This window comes from Patella vulgata, chromosome 1 (assembly GCF_932274485.2).
Source record: "Patella vulgata chromosome 1, xgPatVulg1.2, whole genome shotgun sequence".
Lineage (NCBI taxonomy): Eukaryota > Metazoa > Mollusca > Gastropoda > Patellidae > Patella > Patella vulgata.
Genome location: NC_065879.2, coordinates 86,415,206 through 86,428,810, shown reverse-complemented (window position 1 = coordinate 86,428,810; position 13,605 = coordinate 86,415,206). Strand labels below are relative to the sequence as shown.

At 39.1% G+C, this 13,605-nt stretch overlaps 2 protein-coding genes across 2 annotated transcripts; both read right to left on the bottom strand.

Moving 5' to 3' along the window:
- Nucleotides 1-1,693: 1,693 nt before the first annotated feature.
- On the bottom strand, nucleotides 1,694-4,129 carry LOC130010891 (sacsin-like). Its single transcript, XM_056099061.1, has 2 exons — nucleotides 2,319-4,129; nucleotides 1,694-1,701 (listed from the first exon to the last, which is right to left on the bottom strand). Exons 1-2 carry the CDS (start codon nucleotides 4,069-4,071, stop codon nucleotides 1,694-1,696), a joined length of 1,761 nt encoding a protein of 586 aa, XP_055955036.1. The 5' UTR covers nucleotides 4,072-4,129.
- Nucleotides 4,130-5,225: 1,096 nt separating this feature from the next.
- Nucleotides 5,226-7,815, bottom strand: LOC126807950 (sacsin-like; the record flags this gene model as incomplete). Its single annotated transcript, XM_056099060.1, has 3 exons — nucleotides 5,226-5,229; nucleotides 6,452-6,672; nucleotides 7,000-7,815. Coding segments are annotated over 3 exons (1,041 nt in total), but the record flags the coding sequence as incomplete, so codon positions are not given.
- Between the last annotated feature and the right edge of the window lie 5,790 nt (nucleotides 7,816-13,605).

The following is a 13,605-nucleotide window of genomic DNA, read 5'->3' as shown; positions in this document are numbered from 1 at the left end:
CAAAATGATGTTTAATCCAAATCATAATTACCAGTACAACAACTGACTTCCACTTTTCAGCCGAATTAAGGTTAAATAAAGGGTACGATGGACGTATTTGTCCGGGAGGCCATTTAAGAAGGGCCTTGGTTCGATGTGACTCCGATTGTTTTTACCCGAAATAGATTGTTCCACAGAAAGCTTATACAATTTGCTACCAGATGGCGCCATTAACTGGGGTTCATTGAAAAAGTGACCTAGATCGTTCTTCCCCGGGACTCGATCTTCATATGGTTCTATGTACGATAAATTCAATACAAGTCGTATAAATGACTTTTAATTAAATAATATTCTATTAACTTACAGATTTGATAATCTAGAGCAGGGGTGGTCAACCTTTGGCACATTGGATGATTAGAAGTGGTACCTTACATCTCTGTGACAATGATAAAATGAAATGGGGCTTAATGTCCTATGGTTCTGTTCCGAATTCGGCTAATGAAGACGGGCATACGCCATACGGTGTGCTATGAGGGACATTTTGCCCGAACAGCGACACTGTGGCCTACTCTTATATCGAATTCCAACTGTCAAGGGATCGTTAACTTGCATGCCAATGTGTACACGGGACCTCGGTTTTTCGTCTCATCCGAACGACTAGACAGCTGTCCTTGTCAGGCCCTCCGTCCTGCCTCACTGACAAGTAAGGCAGTAAGCCGACTCATTATGTTTCGCGCTTATCTTTTATAGTGAATATCTTATTTGGTATTAACCTGGCTATCTGTTTTAACAGATGTTTTTTTTTTAATATTTAATAATTTTATCATGTAAAATGCTAATTATGTCTAAAAACATATTTTTTACAAAAAGTAGACGGCTGTACAGTTGATGTGTGTCGCATCCAGGGGCGTTCTGGCCCCGAAGGGGCCCGGGAGGACGGCGCGGAGCTGGTAGGGGGGTCCAGAAAATTTTTGAAATTTGACAACGGGAAACGCGTTTTGCAAGCACTTCTGGGAGAAATCTAGGTATCATATTTTCCAAATTTATGCTGCTATTTTGACAATAAGACATACTACTGTACTACACAAGACACTCATGACAGGTCTGCTTAATATAATGCTAATACAATGTATTTCTATCCAAATAATAAATTGCATCTTATACCGCTTATACCGGTGGACTTATTGTTTAATGGGGGCCTGGGAGGACACCGTCCTCCTAAACTCCCTGCCAGCACGCCCCTGGTCGCATCTGAATTTGTGTTGTGAACAAACGGTTGCATGGAATGTAAAATGTTGGCCACGCCTCTTCTAAAGTATTTAAATAACATTGTGATTACAATTTGATTAAAATACAGATCTATATTTTGTTTCGTTTTTTTTATACTTTGGATGGCCTACACTACATGGAGATCTAACCAGATGTACTGGAAGGTCGCGTCAGGGGTCGTACGAGCGACTTTTGTCCCTATGATGTCAGACACTGATAAATTAATCAGCGCTAACGTTTCTAGTGGTTTACCCACAGTTCCGTACAGACCGATTTATTGGCTAATCCCTCACTTCAAGGAAAATGCCGGTAATACAACAACTCTTCCAGATCCTAGTGAAGACAAGTAAAACGAAATTTTGAACTATAAAAAACGAAACGAAATAGGATCTGTGTTTTAATCATATTGATCGGTGTTTTAACTGCTTTCTCTTTACATCGATTTTCATCCATCTGTCAAAAAAAAAGGAAACATTATTAAAAAAATTTACGTTTGACACTTTACAGTATTTGAACAAGAATATAACATTATCATGATAATTGAAGATTAAACCCTCCCATTGCCTTTCGTGCGGATATTTATACGGATAGTGATTCGGAGAGAGAGTGTGTGAGAGAGAGAGAGAGATAGAGAGAGAGAGAGAGAGAGAGTAACGTCCACTCAAACTAGGTTCAATTTTTTTTCAATAATTCGCTTTCGCGTAGGGGTCTTTAGCAGTGGGGTGAAACCGAAGAACTAGGAGAAAATTCACGAGGATGGACAGGCGACTCTACTCCTTGTCACATACAACCAGGGTATCGAAACCAGGCCAGTTGACTCAAGGACAGACCTTATGATACAGCGAGCACGTGCTAACCATTCGTGCAAATAATTTAAACGGTCTAAAGAAAATTGGGAGTCACGGTGGCTGAGTGGGTAAGACGCTGGCTCGGAAGCCTGGAGGTCGGATGTCCGATCCTTTCATTGACCGAAAAAGTTCATCCAGATTTTCCCGCGTGGTTCCCTCTTGTCAGTGATGCAGAACGGAGGGCCTGGCAAGTACAGCTGTCGTGCTTTGCGTGCTTTTTACCTGTCGAATGCACGTTGCTGTAAAACCTTTCATATGAACGATTGTGTTGTGATCTTCTTGTACCATCTGTTTCATCATCAGGAACGGATTCTTCATCTAAACTAAGGCCTCTATTCAATCTGTCCACATAGTTCAATATGTGTTGCATGATTTCGGTTGACTGCTGAACATTATGTGGGTTTTTATCTGGGTGCCATCTTAACAAAAGTCGTTTAACAACTCTTCTTCTTTCAACCTCATCTGAACATTTCCATGCTCGCGTCAAGTTCTGTCGTATATCCCGCAATACAGTTTGAATGTCGAAATTGTCGTTAATACTTTCCATTTGTGGTTCTGCTTCTCCCCTTTCGCTTAGGACTAATTCCCGAGAGGTACTTGTATTATTTCGGTGGAATTTATATAATTTGGTAACTGTAACTTGGATGGGTTTCTCCCCTCCTACATTAATACTATATATAGCAAACTCAGTATCAGTTTCTGCCTGTATTTTCTCCACAATTTTTGCGTATATATAATATGGGGCATCCACGGTGATTCCATCGTCACTTGTGTCCTCAATATCGGGATCATAAATTTCATATCCAACATATTCTCTTTTATCAAAATCACAGAAACTGTTATCCAACTGCCAGTGAAATTTTTCGGGAATGTTTGTACCGACTGATGGAAATAACTTATATCTCAAATTAAATCCTGGATTAGAACAATTTATCTTCTGTTCATCCAAATACGACTCGATTTCAGAAGATTTTCCGCGTACCGCCCTATCCCAAATATCACGAAAGTGCCAACCGATATCTATATTAAATATCCGTCGAAATAGTTCAGATAATGTGCGATCAAATTCGTTCAATCTATCTTTTGACCTAGCTTGATCAACATACAAAGAATATGACCATTGCTCTGATCTATGCTGCTTTACAAAGAATATTGTGTGTGGCTCTTCACTGCCAGGCACTGCTTGGTCTTGATGTACTAGTTGAGTCATAAGGTTGACCACTTCAAATATTTCAATATTGACCACAGTTTGGATCCCTTCATCCAGAAGACTGTTTGATTTATCGTAAATAGTTTGTCTGTGTCGCACCAATCGCTCTATCCCTTTCAATACATGCTCGTCTTTTAACATGTCAGAAACTTTTTTCGTTAATATTGTGTTTTGAACAGCATTTTCGAGGCTTTCTGGTGTAATTTTTTCTTTAACGACCTCATGTAATGGCTTCATCTGGTACTTTTTAGGAAAATTATTATGAATCCTCCATTGATCTGCCCATACTATATCCATCTCTTCAAATCCTATGAAATATGGAAGAGTTAGATTTTCGACTCTCTGGTAAAGGCTATTATTATCAACCAGAATCATTTCAATAGACTTTGACAAAATTCCACTTATGTTCGGCAGAAATAAGTACTCTTCAGTCATAGAACTTTCGCTTTCTGTTTTGTTCTCCCATAAGCGTATGAGTTGTTCCATACATAGTTTGACAACAACAGATTCATTTGGATTGAGTACTTTACCTTGACACTCTGTCCAAATATCCCGCAGAACTCCAAGATACAAATCTGTTACTGCCGACATCCATGCGCCGAGTTCTTGAAATAGTGCACAAAATTCACTAAACTGAGAAGGGACCTTGTAAATACGACCTTTAATGGTTTCGCCTCTATACGACTCAATTAATAGAGAAGCTGCTTTAACCATTATTGTTTCATCTGGTAGAAATATTAAATTAAGAGTTCTAAGCTCTGGCATTCTCTTCACGTCACCATTGTTATTAATGTACTGATACAGGTTTTTGAATAGGTCTATACTTGAGTCCCTGTCAATATTTTTCCAACGATTTCCATTTGACAGAGACCCACAAATTTTCGTCAAATGGTTTATAAAATTATTTCTATTGATCTTTGTTTTAATCCCCAGAGAGGTGCTTGAGGGGATGATATCTGGTGGCAGAATATCTGCTTCAGTCCAAACTAAATTAGTGTTTACCCATTTGAAAGAACCATTGAAACATATGAAGTTCTCTCTGCAGCCATACTGGTGATGAATCTGACTTCTGAAGTCCGTGCTGGGTAAACGATAGCCCTCAATAAATTTTATATTCTTAATTCGTTTACAAAATTCTTCATCAGACGCAACTCCTCTGGCAATTAAATGACGAAAAAGTGTGCGTGATTGTTCGGTAGTAGTATCATTAACACCAGCGTGTTCGATGATTTCGGCAAAAGTTACAAACATTTCTGAAGATACTTCATTTTTCAAACCTGCTTCGATCATGAAATTCTTCCACTCTTCTTGATCGAATGGGGAAGATGGGAAATCGACATGGTTCCTCATCACCTTGAACACTTCGTTTTCTTTATCATAAAATTTTGAAGCGGTCCACATATTTCCCTTATAAAGTACAAACTGAACATTCTTCAGCTCTGAAATCAAGGCAAGTTTATCTGTAGCCGACAGATTTGTGAAAAGATGATCACGAATATACTTTAAATGAATATATTGGTCTTCAAGTCTGAAACAATGGAAATTCCTTAAAATATATTTGGTATACAGAGGACCTAATTCTATAATTTCCACGTTAATATCTTCATACAGTTTGTGGAGATCATGGTTATATCGTAGTAACTCTATATTTGACATACCTGACCAATGATGTAGGCCTTCTGTAGGAACAGTTCGGCATGAATCGCTAAGGCATATGTATGTTTTATTTCTGTGGAGTGATATCATACGGTCATCATATGACTGGAAAATCGGCAATATTTTAATGTTTTGGATGTTGTTAATATCTTTCATATTGGTACTGAAGTATTTCCATAGACATTCAGCTTGTTTAGCGTTTATGATGGAAGGCATGTAGTCCATGTTCTTTATCATTAATTCCAGAATACCCGACGGATTGTCTATCTGTACTGCAAGTTCACACTTTATAAATCTTGAAGTAATTTTAAGGGTTGCTATTCCGAGTTTAGTCAATACTTCAATTGTCTTCTTATTTGAAGAAATGATCCGGCCATAAACTATAGGATCTAAGATATGGTCAGCAAGGGATAATGGATATAACAATGTTTTTTGACCTCTTTTAACCGGTAATAAAGAAAACTTAACGATGGGATTCAAATTTAAGATTAACTCTTCCCTGGTCAAATCCTCAGCTAATTGATCACTTATAAATTTCCAAGCTTCGTCAAGCCATTCCTCGCTGACAGGTGTATTACCATTCCATTTCACCTTTTTATCAAGACAAATTCTTTCCTTTGAAGACTTTTTCGCTAACTTTGAAAAGCCTGGCAAGTTCCACTTTACTAACGGGTAAAACGAATCTGTAAATTTGTCCATTAAACGTATTATTTCAGACGACAAAAATGTAGATGAATGTTCGGGAAACAGGTTACAGAATTTAGAGACAATAACTGCACTGTTGACACTGAAAACGTCAACCGTATTGTCCTGTTTAAGCAATAAGGGAGCTCCGTACAAACTATTAACATTGTCCTTGTTTATACCTTTCATCACAAATTCTAATACCAATCTCAAGGCTCCAATTTTCCTAAAAGCTGTATTTGATATGTCGCACGGTAACTTACCAACTACGCACTTGTTACGGAGTCCATTTCCTGAAAATGATTTCAAAAACCGCAACACATTTTCTGGTGTCGAAGACTGAACATTAACACCCGACTTTATAAATTGTTCTAGTATGATTTCAGAGGAGATCAATATCTTCATACCCATTTCCACCAAAATTTCTCTTAGTTCATCATTTCTTGCCGGCTTATCTTCTAAACTACCGATACTAAGCTGATGGCCGATTCCAGATGATCTATAATATGGTGGCTGAGATTGTGTTCCAACTTCTTTCAAATAATATTTAAGCCTGTTAAAACATCCAGCAAAGTCGCCATCATCTCCAATCTGTATATTAACCCATATTATCCGCCACAAGTTTTTGGAAGTGTTTGTAACTACTGGAAACAGCTGACATTCTTTTACTGCCATCCACAGATAACTTTCTTCGCTTAAAGTTTTCCAAAATACGTCTGTGGCCCTTTCAATGAGTGGGAAAAGCGCTTCAAATTTACGGATTAGCTTGTTTAATTTCCACGATTTTCGATAATTCACGATATACTCTTTAATATAAGTTAGAGCTGAAATGTAAGCTGGAACGATGACATATTTCGCTAGATGTTCATTCCACTGTCCTTCAACTGAATCTTTTTCGCACCTTAAATTCCGCCTTGATTCATGATCTAAAGTAAATTGTCCATTTATATGTACTGGTAGACCTGTTTGAATGGGAAGTGGTAACGTACAATATGCATTTCCATTTACCTCACCTGAAAGACTGATAGCCACTCCACCCCGTGGCAATTTTTGAACAATGCCTTTATTATATGCCCTGCTCAGTTTTTCGGGAAATTGAGGTTCGGGTAAAAATCCTACTCTTTTTACAATGGCAAACTCTTCAATCTTATTAGATTTAGTTTCTTCCAAGTTTCTTCCAAACTGTTCAAGTTTATCAGATTTAGTTTCTTCCAATTTTAAGGTTATTTGTATTTCAAATGGTGCTTTTAAGGTGTTCGGCTGTAAATCACCCATCTTATTTGATAGTTCACGCAGATAGTTGTTGTATTCTTCCTGTTTCTCTGTATCTTCCTTAGTCATTCCTGAACTTACTTCATGTTCAATAATTAGATCTCCGTTTTGATCAACTGAAGCTATCTTAATTTTTGTGATGTTCTCTAGAAAGATCATACAAGGACTTATCTGCCCTTTAAGCAGTGTGATGATATCTTCTATATCTTGTGTTGTTGTTTGTTCACTTCTTATCTCTGAATTTGCTGCCATGTCTTCCGTTCGTAGTGGTAGACGAAATAATGTTCCTTTATCCAATTTATTCGTAAATTTGGGTAGATAACCTTCCATAAAGTCTGTGTACCTTCCTCTCAGCCCAGAAACTTTAATTTTGCTTCCAGGTGTTCGTCCAGTTGCACTCTGTAGATATTTACAATGGGGGTCGCAGATACAAACTAATTCTCCAATTTCACTACCTTTTGACCAGAATGATGGGACGTCTGTAACGTGGTAAACCACATTAAAGCCCACTCCGTACTGACCAGTTTTAAGCATTTCGTCACGTTTACTTCCTGAACCCAGAGCTTGTATACCGTTCAGATCTCTTTCAGAAAAGCAGGTGTTATTGTATATACAGAGTGCAGGTCCTTGTATCTGACTTAATTTATCATCTGGTAGACTGTTTGTTTCAAGCTGTCTGAAGTCTTTTATGAAAATCACCTCTGTAGCCCCTGCATCATCAGCATTCTGTAACAACTCTTTAAGTATAGATTCGTCACATGGATATCCCTGTAGTATACCTTTGATGCGGTTTGTAAGATCTTCGTGTTGACCAAATTCAGAAAATAGAGGGGATGATACGTTTTCAATGTCATGTGATCGTTTTGATTTGACACCCATGAGCTCTGCTACACTTCGAGAAATTTTTTTATGAAGATGTGTTTGTTTCAGGTTATTTGATAACCATGGACTGTCATCAAAATAAAGGTCTTTTGTAAATGTTAGCTCGCTGTGTTCATCAGGCAGTTTGATGGACTCAAACACACCCTTATCGACTGTCTGTTGATCACATAATCCTTCACATTCGTTACACAGTCTATTTACACAGTCAATTTCATCTGATGAAAGTTTATTACTGCCCTTTTCTGCCGAAAAAAGCATCAAGGCCCCAATAAGCATAGACAACGTTAATTCTACTCGAACACCCAAAATCACAAACAAATCTTTATACCGTTTATATCTTAGATCTACCGCGAACAAATAGGGTGATAGATTATTTCTCAATTCCATCACCATTTTATCAGCGGTTTTTAATGTCCTTTCATGCAAAATAACTGCCTTATTTTCTAAGGACTGTTTAACATAATGGATATCTTCTTCATTGTTATCCTCCACCACTTTACGGAAATAGTCGTAGATATCTCGGAAGGCAGCATCTATCATAATAATATACACATCATTCTTCAGCCCAGATTCCATGATATGGTTTGAAATTATTAACAAGTTTTCTATCACTAGCCTCAGATCAATTTCAGATCCTAAATGCTGGACTCCTAACCATTTCAGTACATCGGTAATTTTACTGTTATATTTATATTTATTTACATCAACTATTGGTTTTATGCATCCTATCAGATATCGACATTCCGGTAAATATCCGTGTATAGGTGATGTGAATGGCCATTCTGTATTATCACCACCGTACCACGGAAGTGTCCAATTGTATGATGGTCTTTGTAATGCCAGAAATTCTAAATTAGAAAGTTCTTTGCGAATATCATCTGGGCATTTTTGATATCTCTGTTCTGCATCACGAGTAGAAAGTTCTTTGCGAATGTCATCTGGGCATTTTTGATATCTCTGTTCTGCGTCACGAGTAGACGTCATATATCTTAAAAACTCTTCAGTGCGATTGATTAGCAATTCCGAACGTCCGGAGTGTAAAACGGATCGTATCCTTCTTGGCAAATGTTCCCATTCCAGTTCATCTGGGTTTAACGTCCACTTGACACAAACTAAATCATTTCAGCACTAACATATGGTTTAATTTTATTTCAGTAAATTCGCTTGCGCGTAGGGGTCTTTAGCAGGGGAAGGAAACCGGAGGACCTGGAGAAAACCCACGAGGCTGGACAGGCGACCCTACTCCTTGTTACGTACACACGGGGATTCGAAACCACACCAGTTGACAAAATTACAGGCCTTGCAAACAAGACAAATTAGTCAATTTAAAACAACATTGATGTTGCTACCTTACCATGAAAAATGGGATTCTGATATGCAATATTTAAGAAACAGTAAACATTTTAAAATGTTCCAGAATCGCGTATCAGAATGCTTTTGGGCGCCATTTGTAATGACGCGACTCGATGAACGAGGCTAAACATATCAAAGCGGAGAATATTACCGATGTAGACTGGAATAACCAGACGTCAAAGAACGCTACTCAATTGGGACTCTCCGTGTATTTCACCGAATGTAACTGATTAGAACTTACAGTAAAAACAGAAACGATTGAATGATATACATTACATTATGTGCGTTGCAACCCATCTGTGTCCATCCCTAGATCAGATAATTCTCAACGCAAGCTGATTATTTCCGGTCACAACCTTTGTTGCACCGATCATCTTAGACCGTTTAGGAATCAGCAGTTATTTATCTCCTTGATAAAGATTGGCCTTACAGGATACACAATATGCTTGGTCATTTTTTTGATTCAGTGGCCACATGAACTAAAGTTTTACATCAAGTGGGGCGGAGATATACAAAAATATCAAGATAAAGAAAATTTTATTGATTTATTTTACTAAAATATATATTGTATTACATACAACTTAGATATCTATGACATACAGTACAGAAGTCAGAAAACAACAATAAATGATTTCCACTGCTAGTTTCTAAGAATTATCGCCATGTCAGTTTGTTCAAATTTGTTCCACGGGCCACATTTAAACCACCCTTGACACCCCTGACTTACTCGAATAAAAGAAAAACAGTTAGATAGTTGACTTGACGTCGAAGTTATTTATAGAAGAACTGTGATTTCCACGGGTTGTTAAAGATTGAAATTCTTGGTGGTGTGGCCTAAATAGAAAATGAAATTTATCAATAATAAGGTGGCTCGTTTACCAGGAGGACCAGAGTTCGATCCCGGTTTTGATCAAGAAGGTACGTCGGGATTTGTCAAGTGTAGTAAACCCCGTGAGGGAGGGGGGGGTCTATAAACTATATACTGAGAGCGTGTAGTTGTTCATATGGTACAGAGATACAAGGCCCTGTGTACACGTTGGCGTGCACGTAAGGGATCCCAACGACATTTGTCCACCTTGTTGCAGTAGCATCCTCAATTGCTAGACTCTCTCTTTGTCCGTCAACAAATCCTTTATAGAAATGAAATGGGGTTTAACGTTCTACTGTTTTGATCCGAACTGGGCTAATGAAGACGGGCATACGCCATACAGTATGCTATGAGGGAAATTTTGCCCGGACAGCGGCACTACGGCCTACTCTGATATCGAATTCTTTTACGTGCACATCAATGTGTACACGGGACCTCGGTTTTCCGTCTCATCCGAATGACTAGACAGCTGTCCTTATCAGGTCCTCCGTCCTGCCTCACTGACAAGGGGGAACCACGCCGGAAAATCTGGTGAACTTTCTCGGACAATGCAGGGATCAAACATCCGACCTCCTGGCTAGCGAGCCAGCGTCTTACTCACTTAGCCACCGTGACCCCCAATCCCTTATAGCACACTGCATGGCGTAGGCTAGTCTTCATTAGCTCAGTTGGTGCAGCTTTTGTTTCCATGGTAGAAACATTCCGGTATCCAATCTCATTTATATGATTTCAAATTGCTATGATTACTAATTGCCGGACACTGATTAGATTGGTCAGAGTTTAGCTGACCCCAGGGATCTGGTGTGTCCATTAGGCCACAAATATTACAGTTTGTACTTTATTTCTTACTACGCGTTGGATAAGAAGGTCAGTCAGTGAGAGAAGTGACGTGGTTTCGATTCCCCACTTGTATGTGACAAGGAGTAGGGTCGCCTGTCCATTCTCATGGGTTTTCTCCGGGTCCTTCGGTTTCCTCCCACTGCTAAAGACCCCTGGGTACAAGCGAATTATAGAAATAAAAAATTGAACATGTTAGTCCCGAAATGACCTATTGTGTGTCGACTGGACGTTAACCCCTCTCGCTAGCCTGGATTTCCCTCATAACACACCGTATGGCGTATGCCTGTCTTAATTAGCACAGTTCGGAGCAGAACAGTAGGACGTTAACCCCCTTTTCATTTCATGTCACCTCTCTCTCTCCCTCTTCCTCTCCCTCCCCTCTCCCTCAGTAGGACATTAAACCCAATTTCATTTCTCTCTCTATCTCTCCCTCTCTCTCTCTCTCATTTTTTTCGGGAAAAACACAGGGTCGTAAATAGCCCAGAGCAACGAGTGGGTCGGAAAGTGTTCTCAGCGGTACTGTCAAATTGACGGACAGTGTACAATTTTTCACAGCGGGGGGGGGGGGAACTTAAGTTCACCCCCAACCCTTTAGTTACGGGCCTGGTAAAAGACTAATTTAAACATGAACCAGAAGTACTTGGTTGCACTGGTTACAAGATTTTAGTTCCATATGTTTGAGTTCTTAGATTTTAAACAAAATATCTTTCACATGATTCAAGTGGCTGCTTATTTATCAAGACCATTTTCCGGCGTGGTTTCCCCTTGTCAGTGATGCAGGACGTAGGGTCTGTCAATGACAGCTGTCTAGTTGTTCAGATGGGACGAAAAACCGAGGTCCCGTGTACACGTTGGCGTGCACGTAAAAGATCCCTTGACAGTTGGAATTCGATATAAGAGTAGGCCGTAGCGCCACTGCCCGGGCAAAATTTCTATCATTGCACACAGTATGGCGTATGCCCATCTTTATTAGGAGCAGAACAGTAGGACGTTAAACCCCATTTTATTTCATTTCATATATCAAGACCATGAAGAACAAAAAATCAAACTGGTATGGCCTTACTGAAAATTTATCGTTAATTTCTTAACAGAATGTTAGAATTATCGACGACACTGCGGACGAAATAATGATAACTACCCCCGCGTGTCCACTTAAATGGTCATTCAATCACGATAAAGCATTACCCTGGACGGACTCTAGGAGTTGCACACAAATCAAACACTATTATAAAGGTCCATTGATTTACGAGAAAGTTCATCGGGATTTCCTGGCGTGATTCACCCTTGTCATTGATGCTGGGTGGACAACGTATAGCTGTTCGCATGGGTCATATGCATAACATATGCCCGTCTTCATTAGCACAGTCTAAGCGGAAGAGAATGGCGTTAAACCCCATTGCATTGCATTTCATTTCCTTGGATTTATTTATTTTGCGACTCAATAGTTAAGGGGAGGTAATACCATTCTTCAATTATTTGCCCATTGACTTCAATGTTAAATTCCTCTAACATCACAGGCTGTGGCTTTTTGCTCAACATTCCGTTGGTTCCAGTCCTTATAGGCACAACGGGGACCACATTTGGCAAACTTCCCATCATAATTTTGTACTGGGTTGACAGTTTAGATTTTTTGCTACGGGGATTTGATGTTGACTGGGGTGAAAATCTCACTTCCGATACAATGATGGCTCTGCAGAATGACACTTTATACCCTCCGCTGTAATATCATCAGTATTACCCAAAAGTGCTATGCCAAAAAGTCAATCAAAAAATGCAGGAAAAGGGGAGAAAAATTGTCTATTTATAACTTGCACCACATTACTAGTCTGAGTCCATTTAAAAACGTTTTGAATTCCCGAACATACTTCATTTCTACACTGCATCTCTATCAGAAGTGCAACATCCTACAGAGAGAGGGAGAGAGAGAGGGAGAGAGAGAGAGAGAGAGCGTCTACTCGACACAAACTAGGTCATTTTGGAACTAATATATGGTTTAGCAGAGGGAGGAAACCGGATGACCCGGGAAAAAAACCACGGGGCTCATCCTACCGTTGGATATCGGAAAGCTTAATATTTTTAAAATAAAATGAATTGAAATGAGGTTCGCCTTCCTACTTGTCAGCACCATCCGGTTTAATAGTAAAGACAGGCAAACACCATGTAGTCTCGGTCACCCAGAACTCCCTAGTCTTCAACGTACGGAGGTATTTGTCTGGATGATAGAGACTAAACAACATTTTTCGGCTATAGGGAAATTTTGTCGAGACTGTGACAACTGTTGTTTTTGTTCTTAGTGTTTAACATCCGTCCCACCGCGGCGGGACGATTACCCAATACTACCCAATACCACCCAATACCAACCGAATACAACTCCAATATCACCACATACTACCCAATACTACAACATAATGGTGCCAAATGAGAATATTACTTGATTTTATTCAAAACAAAAATAGTGAGATATATCGTGGGAAATGGACTTCAAATGTGATTATCAATGTCTGGCTGTTCCATTTGCCTCCCTATATCTGGCATGACAGTGACAAAAGACCAATAAAATGATAACTGAAGTGATTAGTGATCAGTTAAAGTGTTTCAATGGCATTTAGTAAATGAACTGGAATATACAGGTCACAATTCTATGGAATACAATTACTGCTTATTGCAGAGCGACGTTTCGACTGGGCTTCTCTAGTCATTATCAAGCAATAATAAAATAAGACAAGACAATATATACATATACA

What these genes read in the sequence shown, in the direction of transcription:
- LOC130010891 (XM_056099061.1), bottom strand. Translation starts at nt 4,071, where the DNA reads ATGCCAGAGCTTAGAACTCTTAATTTAATATTTCTACCAGATGAAACA.